The sequence below is a fragment of the Cnephaeus nilssonii genome, assembly GCF_951640355.1.
Source record: "Cnephaeus nilssonii genome assembly, chromosome: 13".
Taxonomy (NCBI): domain Eukaryota; kingdom Metazoa; phylum Chordata; class Mammalia; order Chiroptera; family Vespertilionidae; genus Cnephaeus; species Cnephaeus nilssonii.
The window spans coordinates 60,455,779-60,475,303 of NC_137084.1; the positions used below are offsets into that span (position 1 = coordinate 60,455,779).

The window sequence follows — 19,525 nt, forward strand, 5'->3', positions numbered from 1 at the left end:
AACCTTTTGCACTCGGATGTCAAGTGTGACTCGACACGGTTAGCATCGGTAGCAGCTCTTTTTATACTCTGATTCCATTTGAAATATAAAAAAATCCAAATAAGTTTGTATGAAAAGAAACTCCAGTTTTTTATTCTACTGCCGTGCTTTGTAAAATCTGGGGTATTTTAAAAATTAAATCCCCAGTAGAATAAAGGAATCGAGAAAAAAGCAACCGAGTGCAAAGGGTTAATCCATTTCCATTCATAAAACTCTCGTAGGAAATGTTTATCTTAGAGCTTTCATGTTTTAAAATACGTATTATGTAGATAGATGTTCAGATGGCTATTTTTCACTCAGCTCATTCAGAGCAGTTGAACATTTTGCCCATCATCATAACATCATGCTGGTGAACAGTACAAACATAGTGGTCGGCCTCTTTAATGTCCAATCTTCTTTTGTGGGAGTAATAAGCCACCAGGATGGGCTACTGTAGTAAGTAAATAAATGCAAGGACATTAATACTGAAGTTTTAAAAGGAGCTTTAAGTCTCCTGTAAACTAAGAGGGAGTTTGAAGGAAAAAATTAAAATCTTACCTATAATCGTTGGGAACTAATTTCCTCAAGCAATTTACTTTAGGGCCCTAGAAGTTAAAATATTAAGAAAAACATTGTTATTTTAGCAGGTGATGCAAGATATACTATTCCTTAATTGTTTCTGAAATTGAAGTCTTATTACTCTACTCAAAAATGTTACAGGTCTCATTGTCACCACTGTAATAAAATTACTGTGATGGAAGCATAACCTGTGTCTCAATGTAGCCACATTAACAAATTTCTGGACACAGTACACAAAAACAGTGCCCATTTTCATATAGAATGAGGCTTTATAAAAGTTTTTCTCAAGCTTATATGTACACTATGCAAAAGGCTTTGACATCTGTATAGAAGAAGTTCCTGCTGACACTTGCTATCGATAAAGGAAAGAAAACCCTAGAAGCAACAGAAATAGAAAGGCTTACATGGTTAGGGTCTGAACAGATGGATCTGCCTGGTTTTTTTCATTTCAGACACCCTAGAAAAAGACAAGTATTAGTTCCTACTGAAGATTACTTATGTCTAACTGAACAGTAAGAAATATAAGAATGTCTCAATAAAAATACCAGGTTTAACATGCACAAAGCCAAGAAAACCAACGATGCCAGATACTGAATTTATATTGCACTGTCCTTTGAACACCCAGCAGGAATAAACTACTGAATGCAGATACCATGCAGTGCATTATGACTTAACTATAAACACTTCTGTTTTAAGTATCTATGGATTAAATCTCATTGTGACAGATCCAGAAGCATGATAACCAGCTGACAACTTATGTGCATAACCGATAGACACAGACAATAGTGTGAAGGCCTGGGCTGGTGAGGGGGAGAGGGAGAGCATCTATAATACTTTAAACAATAAAGAAGTTTTAAAAAGCGAATTTCTAATTGTCATTTCAATGAGGCAACCATATTAATGCATTATCCTCTGCAGTAGAAATAAAGGTTACCACTATTCAAACTGTTATTAGGTGGAATTCCTTTGCTATTTTAACATATCCAAGTCTGTATTACTAGGATGAACCATATGGAACTGTCCATTTAATAAAAGGGTGCAAAAAGGGAGGGGACATTTTCATTTGGTACCCCTACACATGCAGTCTCTTCATCTCCCCCCCAATTCTGTGTATAAATACAATTATGGCAAATACTTTCACCAAGATATTGGCAATTCTGCTTTATACCTAAACAACTATTAGTCACAACAGTAATGGAATGCAGTACAGCAGTCCTCGAATTAACATCCTTTTCTTCAAGGCGTCCTTATCAAGTTGAGATGCCATAGGTACTTCTCTCATCATTTAGCCTATTGTCAAACTGGCTTCCTTATACATCATTTCACTTAGTCTCAGAACCTATTGATAGTGTTAAGGGAGGACTTACTCTACTCACAAATTGCATTTTTTCACAACTTTGAGTCCTTAATAAAGGAAAAGAAATTAAGTGTTCCACTTACCGCTAAACATGAGTAAGTGCAAATCTTCACTCCTACAGATAAAACATCAAATAACAAGATTGACAAACGTGTGATTAAAAACTAAAACTTATACAGTGCTATATTCAGCTGTCAGAATTATGTTTTAGTTCATGTCTGTATCATTCAGCAGTTGAACAGTTAAATTCATCATCTGAACTGCAATGGTACCCTAAGGTTGTCACACTGTCACCAGTTAAAACTTACCTAAGCTATCACTCCCTAGAATAGTACAGATCTTCAGGATATAAAAAAATACCTAAGATTAAAGAAATTAGAAAGATTATTAAGTTGTTGCAGTTTTAGCAGCTGTCTTGTAACTCCTTCCCACAGATCTAACAAATAGTTCTGTGAATAAAGGAAGCAACATACTTATTCTATGAGGCGTTTCCAACGACGTAAGTCTACAGAAAAAGACCCATCGGGATAGACCTCAATCATTTACACATTTTAACCCTTTGCACTTGCTTTTTTCTCGATTCCTTTATTCTACTTGGGATTTAATTTTTTAAATACCCCAGATTTTACAAAGTGCAGCAGTAGAATAAAAAACTGGAGTTTCTTTTCATACAAACTTATTTGGATTTTTTTATATTTCAAATTATTGATACATTCAATACAATTTGACATACGAGCTGCTACCGATGCTAACCGTGAGTGCAAAAGGTTAAAAGGCATAAGCAAACCTAAGTCTCTATAGGAAGACAATGAGAACTAATCTCCAACCATTTGAACGCAAAACAAAATTATAAAAATAGTCAAACATCTTCAAATTTGTAATAAACTTAAAATTATCCCATAAAATTGATCACAAAGGATTCTAATAACAATGCTCAGGAAGTACATACTGACCCCCCCCCCAAAAAAAATGGCAAGTAGCAGCTACTCTAGATAACCCAAAGGAGAAATATACATGTATAAATTATTGATATTTTATGAATTTGGTACTGCCATCTTTCACCTATGAAATTCCCAGATTACACAGTAAAGTTAACGTAATTTTTGCCTCAGAAATGAAGATCTATATGAAATATCTTCTCCTTAGCTACTTGTTATCAAATATAAAAATACAGGAAGTTTTAATGTGGCTTTATATTTATGTTCTTACCATTTGAAAACTTTATACCATCTAAACTTATAAAGTCGTGTCCTGTGTAGTCATTTCTAATATTCTAGTATTAAATATACCTCTATAGGCCAACTTCCAGCTTTGGGACCCTTTCCTGCAAGTAAAGTGAGGCTGGCACAGTATCCCTATATAATGGTGATTCCCAAGATTCATTTTCTGAAATTGTGTCCTAATCAGAAGTTAAAGGGTCAAAGTTTCTTTTAATAATGAAACCTGTGGAGATTTAGATTATCTGACAATGTGCTACATTTAAACAAATCTGATCCAAAAACTCACCTAAAGAGTAAGACATAAATCCAGATATTGTGTTCAAGATAAAACCCTAATAAAAAAAAAAAAGTCAACTTTGTTACAGGTTATCAACAGCAAAATTAAAATACTAAAGCAGTATAGTTGATATTTCCCTTGTATTCTATGCTTTTTAAATTATTAATCCTACAGTCCTGGAACCAGTGTTTTAGGTATCATGTTCCTTCTTATATGTATCAAAACTCATACTGAACAATGAGTTCTGGGTTGCAAAAGAGGCTTTATTTTTAGCACCTGTATGTAGTTTTTGTCCACAAATTACAAAAACAAACACAAGTGCTATTGTGAAATGCAGTATATTTAGCAATATAATCGGTAATATTTATGGCGACAAAAGACAAATCATAGTTAATATTCCAGGCTGTTAAGAAGGGGGAATTATTAAATTCTTATCAGCACTGACAATCAAGATCACTTGTCTGAATAAAACTGGGATAAAAATAAGTGTTTCAGATATCCTAAGAAGGGTGACTGGTTATCATTCATTAGTGATAAGACTTGATTTTTAGGATTACAAGCTCTATACTTTGATTCAGTGCTCAAATGATACCTTTAAGCTCTTAGGCCGACATAAACAAGTATAGGCAAAAACAGTGGGACCCTTTCAAAATTTTTATTTTTATATAATCCTCACCCGAGGACATACTGAAGAGAAAGGAGAGAAATATCCATTGGCTGCCTCTTAAACACGACAACTGGAGATCAAACCTACACCCCAGGTTATGTGCCCTTCCAGGAACCAAACCACCAACCCTTCAGTGCACAGGATGACAACCAACTGAGCCACTCTGGCCAGGCAGTAGGACTTTATTATTTTACAACAGATTATTTCTGCTATGAAAGCCTCAAATTTTTTGTACATGCACAATTTCACTTCAATTTTTCTTAGTAATTACTTCTTATTCTGTAACCGTTTCTTTCTCAAATTTGTTCAGAGGTTCTTTTTATTTTCACCATGGCAGCTTTATCACTGGACTGGCATATATATTCATTACTTTCTGTAAAGTTTCTTTTTCTCTAGTCTCTTTACCTTGACATTCATATTCCTATCTCCTTTTCAGGTCATTCTGTCTTCTGTCCAATGTTTTTTTTACTTTATACTCTTTTTTAGACAAAGCAGCGTCTTCAGTATGTTCTTGCTCTAAATATACATTCATCTTCTTTGGTAATTCAGAACTTATTATGAAATAATTATTCTCCTGCATAAAAGATACCAATATTAAGCAATAACTAAAACTTTATTGCTTTCTTAATTACACATAACTGAGTTCTGGAGACAACATATAAGATGTTAAAAATCCAATTTACTGAAAAGTCCATGTCACACTCAACTACCCAAAAAACATTTTTATTCTTGCATTTCCTGCACCAACTATTAAAGCCTTTCCAAAATTAAGCAGGGACTATAGAACAGTAACTACTGCATAAAATTCTTCCTGTACCATCTGAGACCCCCTCCCAAAAGGAAATAGAATAAAAATGTCACTTACCACCAATTTGATATCACATTCATCATCACGTTCAAGATTTGTAGCAACCTCATCCTCTTCTCTGCAATATTCAAAATATCAGATGACTAAATCCTCTATAACCCAATTAATAGTATATTATATAATTATTACACACAAAATAAATAGCAATACTAGCCAAGGAGGAAAATTACATTGTCATGCATAACACCCAAAATTGGCTGTCATGTGCCAAGCTCATAGAGCTCAACTGTAATAACCCAAATGGCCTATTGTATCTTTGCTACCATCATTATTAAAGTATGAGCAAATTAAAAGCATAAGGATAAATGAGCATTAACATTAAAAACATTTGATAAAACCTATGACCAAAAATTTGACGTGATTAAACTTACACTGACTCTTCAATAGGAGAGATCGATCCATCGTCATCCAAGTATTTATATCTACGACTATCAAGGTCTTCTTTTTCTAAATCTTCACCAACATTCATCTGATTTAAGGATTCCTTAAGGTGGTATTCATACTTCAGTTTTTCAAGGTAGTTGAAAAATCCTCTTGCCACTGCTTGCTACAAATGAGAAAAAATCACAGCCTTACAAAATACTTCCCTCCATCCCTAAACAGAGGTGTGTTTCAAATCAGCAAGGACTCCCTTACCAAAAGAGCTCTCAGTGATCTTGATTTAACTACTCTGCCATATGCAACTCATGTAATACAACAAATGCTGACTGTAAAAAGAACTCACTGCTACCTAGAAAATTATCAAACTTACCAAAGTTGGTACAACCAAGAACAAATCTTGTGTTGTTTGGGAATTACCAAAGACTTAAATGCAGATAAACAATCTTTTAACCCCCACCCGAGGTTATTTTTCTATTGCTTTTAAATAAGGGTGTGTGTGGGGGCGGGTGGGGGGACATCAATGTGAGAAACACATGGATTGGTTGCCTCCAGCACGAGCCCTCACCAGGATAGAGCCTGCAACTGAAATACATGCCCTTGCCCAGGAATCAAACCTGCAACCCTTCAGTGTATGAGTTGGCCAATGCTCTAACCACTTAAATCAAGCCATCCAGGGCGCACATAAGCAAATTTTTGAGGCTTTATTATAATCACCTTAAAACATAGGTTAACTGCCAGGCTGGCGTAGCTCGCTCAGTGGTTGAGCGTCGACCTATGAACCAGGAGGTCGCCGTTTCAATTCCTGGTCAGGGCACATGCCTGGGTTGCAAGCTCCAGTAGGGGGTTGTGCAGGAGGCAGCCAATCAATGATTCCCTCTCATCATTTGATGTTTCTCTTTCCTCTCTGAAATAAATTTTTTTAAAAAAGTTAACTAATTAATCCCCTCAAATCAGAATTTAAATCAAGCAATTAAAAATTATGCAAACATTAAATCAAATACAGTAAGAGTATACTGCTAAGTACTAGGCATTTATCAGGCAATTGTGTCAGAAATTGAATGCTCACTGTCAATAAGAAAACGAAACCTACTAAAATCACTGAACACAGAAGGAGTGCTCTGTGTTGTTGTTGTTTTTTGGGGGGTGGGGGCGTTGACCTACGTTACAAATGGGAACCATTTGAGTTTTGGGGATGTTAAAAACCTGACAGAAGAAAAAAAAAAAACCTGACAGGATGCGATCAAGGGATTTTATAGGAACAGCCTTGGAGCACTTCATATACAGGTCTAGCCACTAAGTACACCTGTGAAAATTTCACCTAGTAGCCAAGTGAAGTTTGAGCTGAAGTCCGGTACATCTAATTTCTAAGTGATCAACATACCAATTCAGGCACTTTAGCTATGGGTACCCACATACACTAACTCACCTCAAAGGTTAAAATTTTTCTCCAAGGTAATGGTTTTCTTCCATTCTCTGACTCTACAAATGGGAACTGAGGTCTTGTAACTTTAAGTTGTTTCTTACTTATTTGTGACCTACTGTTTTTCCTTCCTTTTGGTCTTCCCTTTGGTCTTCCTGTTGGCTTATATTTCCTCTTTTTACGTTTCTTTGGTTTCTTTTTCTTGAATCTTTCAAAAATAGCTTTTAAAGTCAATGGTCTTGGTTCTATAGATGAGTCACTGGATGAATCTCTTGCTTGAACACTTTCAAGTGATTGAACACATTTCCTAATAGGATTTCTTTGCCTCCGTTTAGGTGAGGAAGGAACACATTGAGTTTTAAATAAGCTGCTACCAGAGGAAGAGCTATCACTAGGGGAAAAAAGGGGAAAATTAATGTATCTTCTTTATATGACTAAATGCTTATTACCAGTAATGTACGTTTCTTCCAAGGACGGAAGCAGGAAAACCTGCTCAGGTTTGTGTCAACCAGGTTTTTCTATTCTTTCCTAATCCTTGAAAATTACCTTTACCACCACTCCTTATCTACAAGGATTTATGCTTTCCTGGTAATTCAAGTACAGTAAACATTATCATCAAATCTATTGTCTTCTAGTGAAAATCTGGCAGTTGCCATTGATATAAAAAATGCACTTACTTTTGATTTTCAATTTCCATAGCTGAATCAGATACTGTTATGTAGTCCGGAGAATCCATTCCTGATATCTTCTTCCAGTCTGCTGTCTCGAAATTGTTATTCCTCACTTGTTCTTTGCTTTCACCAAATTTCTGACAACATAAAATACAGGACATTATGTCTAGTTTCCCCGAACAAGTGCCAGCACAAACAGCTAGTATCCAAGCAATGCAAAATTTTATGCAGATTATATCATTATATGTAAATTAAGGCACAATCATTTACAAAGCCATTCGTATTTTCCTGTAGGAACCATCAATTTCAAATAAAAAATTCTAAAATCTAGAAATTTTATTGATGGGTTGTATCTTTCAGTTGTGCCTCTAATGCTATCCAGTGGATCAAGATTCTAGAAAATGTCATCCTCCCCAAAAAATATCAAACATCTTTCCAGCAACAGGAAAAAATGTAATTTTATCATTAGTCATGTGCAATTAATGGCCCAAAAGCCATTTTCCAAAAGCAGATGGGAACAAAGCAAGCCTCAGTATACCAGGAAAAATAACTTACTTTCAGTCCACCACACCATTTTTAAACTCCTGGTCTGGGATTTTCATTTGTGGCTTTTCCCGTTCATACCAATTCAACAAAATCACTATGAAACCTTTCTTGGTATACCTTTTTGTTACTATGGTTAGTAATTTAATAAAAGTTCTGAATTCTCTCTCAAATTCAATGAGGCGATTGGACTATTAACATTGATGTCCTGTATCTTCCTTTTTTAAAATTCCTTGAAGATTTTACAGTAGTTTTGGGAAATAATTAAAAATTAAAAATAAAGCCCAGCCAGGGTGACTCACTTATGAACCAGGAGGTCCCGGTTCCATTCCCAGTTAAGGGCACATCCCCAGTAGGGGTGTGCAGGAGGCATTGATGTTTCTATCCCTCTCCCCCTCTCTGAAATCAGTAAAAACAACTCTTAAAGTAAAATTAAAGGATGAGAAATTAATAGTGGTTCGCCCTTACAGAGGATGTCATCATTCTTCCACTTTTGCATTTTTCAGTGTTTAACGTACTTGACAATGACCAATGAGTAAAGATGAAAGTTATCTTAAAATTAACATAAAGGTATTTCAAATAAAGGGCAATCAATAAGGTCACATTTATCTTAGACTTTCCAAAATGTCCAATGGACTCACATAGTAATTTCAGGGTTTTATTGTAGTTTGAATGCAAAATCAGACTATGTCATGAAATGCTCAAAAATAAAATTCAACAAAATTGGGTCCAATGGCACTGGTGGTATATCTGAGGTTAACATTTTTTTAAATGTTATTAGGACATTTTCAGAATAAAATGTAATTAACTCAAAAGTCACGGTTTCGGAAACTTACGTAGAAAGCATTTCTGTGTCCCTTATTCCAAAATTCGGCGAGGCCACGTGGCCTGACAGTGCACTCCCCGCGGCGCGAACAAAGCCTCTCTAACCACAACCTGACCTTGGGGTGACTATCTCAGGAAACCCCTAAACTCAGGCACAGAACGTGGCCTAAGCATTACCTGGTATTTATTAGCCCAGAACACCTGTACTTGTCTATATCGCCTACAATTCCAACACACTGGATCACACCCACTGTAATTGTGGTTTGTGTCTCTCCACCCTGAGGCCTGACTGCTTCGGCTCGAACCTCGCGAGCTTTGCGGGGGTGGGGGGGCTGGGGAAAGCTAGAGGTGCACCCCCTCCCTCAACCACCAGGCCCGGATGGCACTGTCCTCTTCCTTACCCGTGTAAGTCCGCAGGCGGCTTGCACCACCAAGCGCCGGCTCGGTGAGGGCCTCAGCGGCGTACTCGCCACCCGCAACCCAGGCCTGGGAAGCCTGCACCCAGGAACGGCCCAACCTCAGCGGTAGCACGAAACAACCGACGTCGGCCAAGTGCGCGGAGGAAAAGACTGAGCCAACCGCGAGACCTAGTTTATTGCGGGGCCAAACTCTCGCGATAACAGTTTAGCTCCCGAAAGAACGCGAGAGGCGGGAGTAGGGGAGGCGCCGCTTTGGTGGCCGCGGAGGGAGGGGCGATTACGAGTGGGCGGAGCCTGAACTCCTAACCCAGAGGAGGCGGGGTTGCCTGAGGCAGGGTTTAGGTGCAGGCTTCCCTAACCGATTAGGTAAGTGCTATAGCCAAGAACATTTAGGCAAATGACAGAAAGAAATTGTGCGGCCAAGTGAACAGAAAGGGTGTGAAGTGCGAGGAAACAGCCTGGTTGGTTCCCGGTGGTCTCGCATTTGCAGATCTGGCGTCCAGGGCGTGGGTGAGTGGGTGTGTGTGGTGCTAGAGTGTGCTGTGGGATTGGGTCTACTTTGGCCTTCAAAAATCTCTTCTGTGTTAACTGAAAGGATCTTGCTTTGACTGTCACTCAAAATATGGAACCTTTGTACTGGAACCAGTGTTGCTGCGTAGGGCACCCAGTTCTCTCCACCTTTGGACTTCTGTTAGCTCTTTAACTCTAAAGTGGGGTCAGCCACCCAGGAGTTGGTTAACATATCACTGGAGATAAATTCCTTTTCTCAGCCCCCCCCCCCCCCTTAGTTCCCGAGTATTAACATAAACCAGTTTAGAAACTAGCTTAGTTTTGGTGGGGTTTCTTCCCCAAAGCAGTCACAAAACGGAATAAGCTGGTCTGATTTGTGCATTTTCAGACCTCTTGAGTCATATGATAAGCCAGTTAACCTGTCTAGTCTTAGGTTAGTTAGTGTGATCGCAGGATTAGGCAAACCTAGAAGGTAATCTGGTCTATTCATGCAGTTTTGTTCCAAATAATGAACAGTTCCAGGCATAAAAAGTCTGATCCTGTGGGCATGTCCAGTCTATGAAATACTGTGAGCTCCAGGACAGGTATGGATGTCCCATCCACTGCCGTATTAGAGAGCACTGGGCATGTAGTTTGTAAGGCTCATTACAAAATGAAAATGCAGGGTCACTTGTTCAAAAATCGGGAAAAGTATCCTTAAAGGTCCTAAAATATAAGCTGTGAAATGATCATGCTTTGATGGCCACTCAAAGTATGGAACCTTTGTACTGACTGGAAGCCAGTGTTACTCTGTAGCACACCCAAATATAAGCTCTTCCTTTCTTCTGTAGTTCTCTTTTGACCTGTCATGGTGGTTTAATTAATAACGTTAATTTGCTATTAATTATTGATAGCATTATTAATCATGCTATTAAATATTAATTATGCTATTATTTATTAGCATTCATTTGCGATTTAATTTACTCTAAAAAAAATTTTAAGTTTACATTAACATGATTTTTACCATTCCTTATATTGTGCAATTCCAGTTTTAAATCTGTAATAATAAAAGCGTAATATGCTAATCACACCGGACATCCTTCCGGAGGAAGCTGGGACTGCAAGGGAAGCCCGGGTCCCGGGTGCCAGAGGGAAGCTAGTGTCAGCAGCTGGGGAATGGAAGGCCTACTCTTGCACGCATTACATGCATGCATCGGGCCTCTAGTACAAATATAAGAACATTTGACGCCCTAACTGGTTTGGCTCAGTGGATAGAGCGTCGGCCTGCGGACTGAAAGGTCCCAGGTTCGAGTCCAGTCAAGGCCATGTACGTTGGTTGCAGGCACATCCCCAGTGGGGGGTGTGCAGGAGGCAGCTGATCCATGTTTCTCTCTCATCGATGTTTCTAACTCTCTATCCCTCTCCCTTCCTTTCTATAAAAAATCAAAAATATTTTTAAAAAATATATAAGAACATTTGTTAAATCATTTGCAGAATCATTGAAATTTCACAATTTGTACTTCGTAATGCATGCAAGCATATACTGTTCTTACTAGAACAGCAGAAAATGCATGAGACAAACTCACCTGTTTATTTTTCTTCCTCAATTACACTCTGTCAATACTATGGAACTGAGGGACTTTGAATCCCGCTAAACCCCATGGATCATGGGTCCACCAGAATTCTATGCTTACCCAGGTTCACAAATACTTCATGTGGAAGGGGGTAATTAGGAATGATGGTGGGTATGCACACTGCACCTCTCTTCTCTCATTCCATGCAAGCTCCATTGCCCTATCAGTCTCAAACAAAAGTTCAAATGTAAAATGACAACCGAGAATTAAACCAAGTGCCATTCTGAGCATATGGCCTTGTGTAGCTACACGAGTTATATACACGTAAAGCCAGCCCTGTCCCAGGGCCTTGAGTCTGGTACATTGTAAATGTTGAATACATTGAGGCTGAACTTCCGCCAGTTGTTTACTAGGTACTTGGAACAGTTTAAAAAAAAGGAACAGGGCAGAATGGAATCACTTTTGCTAAGCCCCTTCACCAAACCCAAACTTAATAACTAACCTAATTGCAGTTTCAGCCTCTCCCAGGATAAATGTTAAACCAATCCATCTAGAATATACAGATCAAAACTACTCAGTTAATCTGCTTGATAAACAACCCTCCTGTCCTTTCACCCCAAAAGAATAGGACTTGGCCTAAAAATAATCCTTTCTTTTCTTTTGCTAATAACTTGTCTGCCACCCCCTTCTGACTAGAAAAACCTTCCATTTAGGTACCAACTCTCGGAGTACCCTTCTACTTACTGGATGGGATGCGGCCTGGTGCACAGATCTCTTAATAAAGCCAATTAGATCCTCAAATTTACTCATTTGAATTTGTTCTTTAATAGAAGTCAGATGTGAGAAACAGCCCTATCTTTAAAGAGATGACGGGTTTAGGGGGCGGGAAACAAAGCAAAGAGATCATCATAGGTATCCTCTGAATGCTGTGAGGTCACTCAATACAAATTCTTCCTTATTGCGAGCTGAAGTGTGTCATTCCTTCTCTGGTTAACTGGCATGTGTGGTGAGTTCTGGCTTTGCAGTGTGTTAGCTTTGGCTTGCATTCTGTTTCTGCCACTTATAATGGCTGTGTGGTGTCAGGTAAGTACTGTATTCTCTAGCCAGTTCCCTCCTATGAAATGAGGACATCGGCATGGTTTGTAAGAGGTTTTGAGAGAATGTCTGTAAAGTGCCTAACATAGTGTCTGGTACATGAAATGCAGTTAAATCGTTATCAGCTTGGTTACCATAGCTCATTCACCCATTTAGGTATTGTTTCTGCAGTTCCATTTATCCAACTGGTTCCTGCTAGTATTTCTATTCCCATCTCTAGACCCTACTTCTGGGCCACTGACTCTCAGCAATGGAGTATGAAAGGTAAATGCTGGGTGCCTCCATATGGCCCACAGCGGTCCTGGAGCCACTCGGAGTTTATAGCAGAACCTTTCTATCCCTTTCTCTCATCACCCCTCAGCTCCCACTTAAACACACACTACCACGCTGCCTGCTGGGTTGTTGGCTTGATTGAAGTTCTACATTTCCAAACCAATTATTCAGTCTATAACCCCCCCAGGGTTGGGCTTTCTATTTTGGTGAAAAAGTAAACCAAAAAAACAGACCTTTTTAAAGATAGTAAAGGGTGTAAAATTAGGATATATTTTGAATTTAAACTTGAGTCGTTATTATTTGTACTAGAAGCAGAAATATCTAGAATGCTTTCATTATCCTCATCATAAATAAATTATATTAATTGAACAGATTTTGAAATGTTCTTAATTAGTACTTGCTGGGCGTATGGTAAAGAAAGTATGATGTTAAACACTTGGAAAATCTAGCTGAAGAGTATACAGGAATTATTTATATGTATTTCTGTCGATCTGAAATTATTTCTAAAGAAAAAGTTAAAATGTCTCATTCCTGAGCAATTATAGATTATTCAGTTAAAAATATGTTTAAGGCCCTAACTGGTTTGGCTCAGTGGATAGAGCTTTGGCCTGCGGGCTGAAGGGTCCCGGGTTCGATTCCAGGCAAGGGCACAAGCCTGGGTTGCGGGCTTGATCCCCAGTGTGGGGCGTGCAGGAGGCAGCCAATCAATGGTTCTCTCTCATCATTGATGTTTCTAACTCTCTATCCTTCTCCCTTCCTCTCTGTAAAAAATCAATAAAATATATATTTTTTTAAATATGTTTGAGATCATTGAATTATAATTATATAGAACTTGGGGCCCATTATCAACAGTTTATCTTTTTTAAAAATGTATATTTTATTGATTTTTTGCAAAGAGGAAGGGAGAGGGATAGAGTTAGAAAAATCGATGAGGGAGAAACATGGATCAGCTGCTTCCTGCACACCTACTGGGGATGTGCCTGCAACCAACGTATGTGCCCTTGACCAGAATCGAACCTGGGACCCTTCAATCCGCAGACTGACGCTCTATCCACTGAGCCAAACCGGTTTCGGCAACAGTTTATCTTTTATTTGGGAAACAAGAATATGCATATTAATTAAAGTATAGTAAAAGTTTGTATTTGATAAAGTACAGAAATAAATGTCAAGTTCTAAGTGTATGCAATAGCATATTTGTGGGAGATGTGTAGTTTGAAATTATCATCAAAACTAAAATTTAGTTTATAAGAAACCCGGAACCCTTTGGAAAAGTTAAAAAGAAACTTTTTTTGAAAGAATTTTTCCAGTGATGCAGAAAGACCACCTTTCACTTACTGAGTAAGCATGTAGCTAGCAGAGACTATTCAGATTAATGAGCTTTTCCATTAACAGTTTTAGTGAGAGTTCCAACAGTGCTCTTAGAGGCACCCTCAACTTTTGCCTTTGTTCCTTGTTGCACCTGGCCTAGAGTGGGATTTCCTGCCCACTTTATTACTTTTATTCGTTTCTTTTGCCTTCATTTTATTTATCTCCCTCTGCTTGCACACTTTATCTATCACCTGAACATTTGAGGTAAGACCTAATTTCTGTGTATATATGCCTACTTACTATAAAATATACTTAGCATATATTGTTAAAATATCAAATTATATTTGGTTAGATTATCAGAATAATTAAACATTGAAGCTGTTTACTAAGAAAGTATGTTTATTTGTAAATGAAAGTTTGAATTTCAAAAGCTAATTAACAGAAGTTTATTTCTCTTAGTAATTTAAATTTTCTTTTTTAAAAGTGATAATCTAAGAAACTTGTTTACTTTTTAGCCTAAATGTCAAATATAGAATAGAAAACACAAATGATCTATTATAGAAGTACTTGAGCATTCTGTACAACCATTTAATTACTTCATAAAGCTTAATAACTACTTTTTGTTTCAGGACCTGTAGTCCTTAGCCCAACCATTAGAAAACCCCATGTTCAATCCAGGTCTATGACTAAAGAAAATGAACCATGTGCCCTCTTGGTTTGCCATTTCTTATCTATTTTAAATGTCAATTATATAAAGTATCGGTATTAAAAGAGATTACGTGGACATTTTTGTCACTGGGAATATTGAATACTAGAAATTGTGATTGCCTTTCTTTTATTTATTTTTATTGATTTTATATATATATATATTTATTGATTTCAGAGAGGAAGGGAGAGGTAGGTAGAGAGAGAGAGAAATGTCAATGATGAGAGAGAATCATTGGTTGGCTGCCTCCTGCATGCCCCGCACTGGGGATTGAGCCCAGCCCACAACCGGGCCTGTGCCTTGACAAGAAATCGAACCGTGATCTCCTGATTCATATAGTTGATGTTCAACCAATAAGCCACACCGACTGGGCGTGGCTGCCTTTCTGTGAGAACAGAAACCTAATGCCCTTTGCCTTCTTTATATAACTGAACTCTTAATGTTCATTTCCAGAGCAGCAGCTATTCGTGCTTAGTGCACTGTGAACTCCTGTGATAATTAGCCTACAGTAGTTTTATTTGCACATCCTCACACGTGAAGAAGAAAATGGCCTGTGCTGAGTATTCTTTTCATATGCCAAGTCTAGAGGAACTTGTTGTAGGTAAGTACAATGCTTAAAAGTTTTTAAAATTATTCTAAGGAAAAAAAAAATACTCTAAGATATGATTTACGCAATGGCGCTTTCAATACAGAACTTGTTTTCCTTTTCAGTACCTGTTCTATACTATTTGTATTGAGAGTCCAAAATTCTGGCCCTCAAAAAAAAATTAAACTCACTATTTGAAGATGCTTGATCATTTTACAGAGTGAAAATAAATATAATAATCTACATTTAAGGTTTAAGGGTGTGTGGTGGTCAAAGAATTATACAATTTTGCTGTATTAACTTTTTATCAGTTACAGTATTCTTTAAACATATAACCTACTGTAGTGTATTAATCAGGTTCTTAATATACTATTCCCAATCCCATATGACAGACTGCCAATGAACTTGCTTGCTTATATGTTTCTGTCTCCAAGTATTTTTAAGTATTTCACCTTGTTCAAATAAGAATTTAAGACAGCTTCACAAGATAAATTAGGCAAGATAAAAAAGAAAAAGAAAAAATAGGAATATAAAATGAAGACAGAATAATTTTTTAATGTATTTTTATTGATTTTTAGAGAGAGAGGAAGGGAGAGGGAAAGAGATAGAAACATCGATAAGAGAGAAACATCATTAATGGGCTGCCTCCTGCACACACCCCTACTGGGGATTGAGCTTGCATCCCAGGTATGTGCCCTGACCAGGAATCGAACCCACCAACTCTTGTTTCCTTGGTCGATGCTCAACCACTGAGCCATGCTGGCTAGGCGAAGACAGAATAATTAATCTAAAACTGGAGAGCCTGTCAGAATGCTAACATTTGTTTGACAGCCTTTAGGTTGCATTCTGATGGTAACTCTAAAACCTAACCTTATTTCTCACAGTATCTGTCCTGGTAGTTCCTCTGTCCCTCTGATAAGGTTGAAGTCAAAAAGTGGACTCATATTTTACTTGGTTGTGGCTCTCTTATACCTTCCTATTTTTCCCCAAAACTGAATGACAGCTCATAAACAATCTGTATTGCTAGTACTCTTTGCTTGTATTTCTTTTCTATCAGTCTGATATGACAGGACAGCTGAGGCTAGATTTAGGATGACTTCTTGCTTTTTAGAGACTGATTCTACAAGACTTAAACTAATGGTTGACACTACTTTCAGAGAAATTTTTATAAGAACTTTTCATCCTTAAAAGTATATTGCTCTCAGATTTATAACGTTGAGACATCTATGTTTGCTTTTCTTTTTTTTTTTTTAAACCTTCACCCAAGGATATGTTTTTTATTGATTTTAGAGAGAGGAAGAAACATCAATCGGTTGCTCCCAACCAGGGATTGAACCCACAATCTGGGTATGTGCCCTGACCAGCAATTAAACCCACCCACGTTTTGGTGTATGGGATGGTGCTCCAACAGAGCCACGCCGGCCAGGGCACATATTGAATTATAATATATCTATAGTAAAGTACACTAATCTTAAGTGTACAGCTTGATGAATTTTAACGTATTTATACCCATGTCACTACCATCAAGATATAAAATATTTCCAGCATTGCAGAAAGCTCCTTCATGTGCTTTCCCAGTCAGTATCTGTACCCAAGAGGTAGCTACTGTCCTGACTTTAGTGATCCGTTTTTTAAATACATCATATAGTATATACTCTTTTGTGTCTTGTCTTTCTCAACCTGTAAGCTTCAAGGAAGTTGTTGCATGTAATTGCTTACTTTCTATCAGTTTAAATATTTACATTTCAATATGTCTTTGGAATCCTCTCCCCAAAAGAAAGGTAGTCCTCACCTGAGTGGAGTGTTTCTCCTCAGTGGTTTATAATCACTATGATTTATACTGGTATTTATGTGTCTGAGTCTACATGATACCTTGTGATTGATTATGTGTCTAATGTTGAATCGTATTCATTAATAAGATCCCTTCCCCCTGTTTTTTAATTACACAAGTTTAGATTAGAAGTGTGACACACACAAAAGTTGAGGGAAGATTTGATTTGTGGTGACAAATTTTTACCTCATGGTAAGTAATCGCTTTCCTTGTCTGTATTAGTTCTGCAGAAGGGGCTAAAGGATAACTTTGCTGATGTGCAGGTGTCTGTAGTTGCTTGCCCTGATTTGACTAAGGAGCCATTCACCTTTCCTGTAAAAGGTAAGCAATTTTTGCTATTAGCTTTTTTTTCAGTCCTAATCTTTTTCTGAAACCAGAATGGTTTTTAAGGACTAAGGATTATTTTAAAGTATCTACAAATAAGGATATTGTTTCAACTTTTAGACTAAATTGTGCTTAATTTCTATGCTCACTGTTTTCTTACGTTGGTCAAATATTTTGTTCTCTGTGGAAAGATGGTGTGTTTTATGTACTTTTGTAACTTTCATAGGATATATAATAAATATTTAGTAGGTTACAATCCTTGCTATTACATGAGAATTTTGTTTTTAAGTGGTCAAGTGACTGTTATGGAAGCTTACTTAAATATTTATTTATTTATTTATTTATTTATTTATTTATTTATAAGATGTGAAGAGAACTTAAAAACCTTGTATTTGAATCATCTCTTAAATACTTAATATCCTTCAACAAATTTGCCAAGTGATCTTCCAGCTCATGTTTAAAGTGAAAGTAATAGCCCTAGCCGGTTTAGCTCAGTGGATAGAGCGTCAGCCTGCTGACTGAAGGGTGCCGGGTTCATTTCCAGTGAAGGGCACATGCTCGGGTTGCGGGCTTGGTCCCCAGTTGGGGGCATGCAGGAAGCAGCCAATCAATGATTCCCTCTCATCACTGATGTTTCAATCTCTCTCTCCCTGTCCCTTCCTCTCTGAAATTAATTTAAAAATATATTAAAAAATAAAATGAGAATAATAATTACTTAATTATTAATTATTATTAAAAGAAAATTAATATTGTGGAGTAAATAGAATTTGACAGAGAGTATGATAGATACCTCTATCTGATGTCTTAATTTTTACAATAACACTGCAAGGTAAGTACTAGCCCTCGTTTATAGATGTGAAAACTGAACCAGGATTCAAATCTAAATCTGCTTCTAAAATACAACTTTCTCCTGCTACACCCTACTGTGATGAAAAATTTGAAGATAAACACTAATATTTATTCACTCATTTAGTATGCAACTGACATCTTTGTTAAAAAATAGTTTTACATGAAAGTCCTGAACTCTAGTTCTTTCTCTGCCACATTCAGATTTCATTACCCTGGGAAAGCTAATTAATGTACCGGGGGTTCATGGGGGATTTAAATGTCCTTTTGGGGGGTCTTTCCAGTTTAAACAGCCTTTGATTTTAAGTAGACCTGTAAATTCTAGAAGTTTTGTGTGCCAGATGGCAATTTATCTTCACACCTTGAAAGCATTTAGTGCAATGCTTTTTTTATAGCTATGTTTCTTCCAATTTTTAGGTAATACATTCTCCCCCAATTAAAAAAAATCAAATAAATAAAATAAAAATCAGAAATCACAGAGGGTACAAAGAAAAAAATGTTTAATCTTAATTCTGTCATCCAAAGGGTAATACTTTGAACAAGAGGTTTCTTGTCAATAATTTGTGAGTCTTTAAATTACAATATTAAGGAAGTCAGATATGTATATATGACCTTTCATAAACATAGTTAGGCACGTTCTACATGAACTGATCTTGCTCATGTCCCCGGTGACCTGGGTATGTTTACTAGCATTATTTGATCTCTACATACTTCATACTTTTTGCCCATTGTTACCTGACACTCTCTCTCCCCTTGGTTCTCCCCTCTCCTTCCTTCTTTTGCCTCATCTTTCTTGGTGCCTTTCCTACCTCTGTGATGTTCTTTTCTTCCTCATTTCTCCTGATTTCTTCTCTTTCTAGCAGGCTCTTACATTTGGATGTTTTCCAGAATTCTTTTCTCAGCCTCTTCTTATTCTGTACAATCTCTCTCGGATTTTCCATTTACCCCTGTGGTTTTTTTGTTTTGTTTTGTTTTGTTTTTTTTAATATATTTTATTGATTTTTTTACAGAGAGGAAGGGAGAGGGATAGAGAGCTAGAAACATCGATGAGAGAGAAACATCGACCAGCTGCTTCTTGCACACCTCCTACTGGGGATGTGCCCACAACCAAGGTACATGCCTTTGGCCAGAATCGAACCCGGGACCTTTCAGTCTGCAGGCCGACGCTCTATCCACTGAGCCAAACCGGCTACGGCTACCCCTGTGGTTTTAATGACTATTTGGATACAACAACTTTGAAATCCGTAC

At 37.4% G+C, this 19,525-nt stretch overlaps 1 protein-coding gene across 1 annotated transcript; it reads right to left on the reverse strand.

Moving 5' to 3' along the window:
- Nucleotides 1-490: 490 nt before the first annotated feature.
- On the reverse strand, nt 491-9,559 carry TAF1D (TATA-box binding protein associated factor, RNA polymerase I subunit D). Its single transcript, XM_079787136.1, is given in 8 exon segments — nt 491-623; nt 1,002-4,588; nt 4,594-4,692; nt 4,984-5,044; nt 5,358-5,533; nt 6,794-7,178; nt 7,465-7,595; nt 9,228-9,559. Coding segments are annotated over 6 exon segments (813 nt in total). The 5' UTR covers nt 7,524-7,595; nt 9,228-9,559; the 3' UTR covers nt 491-623; nt 1,002-4,555.
- Nucleotides 9,560-19,525: the final 9,966 nt, after the last annotated feature.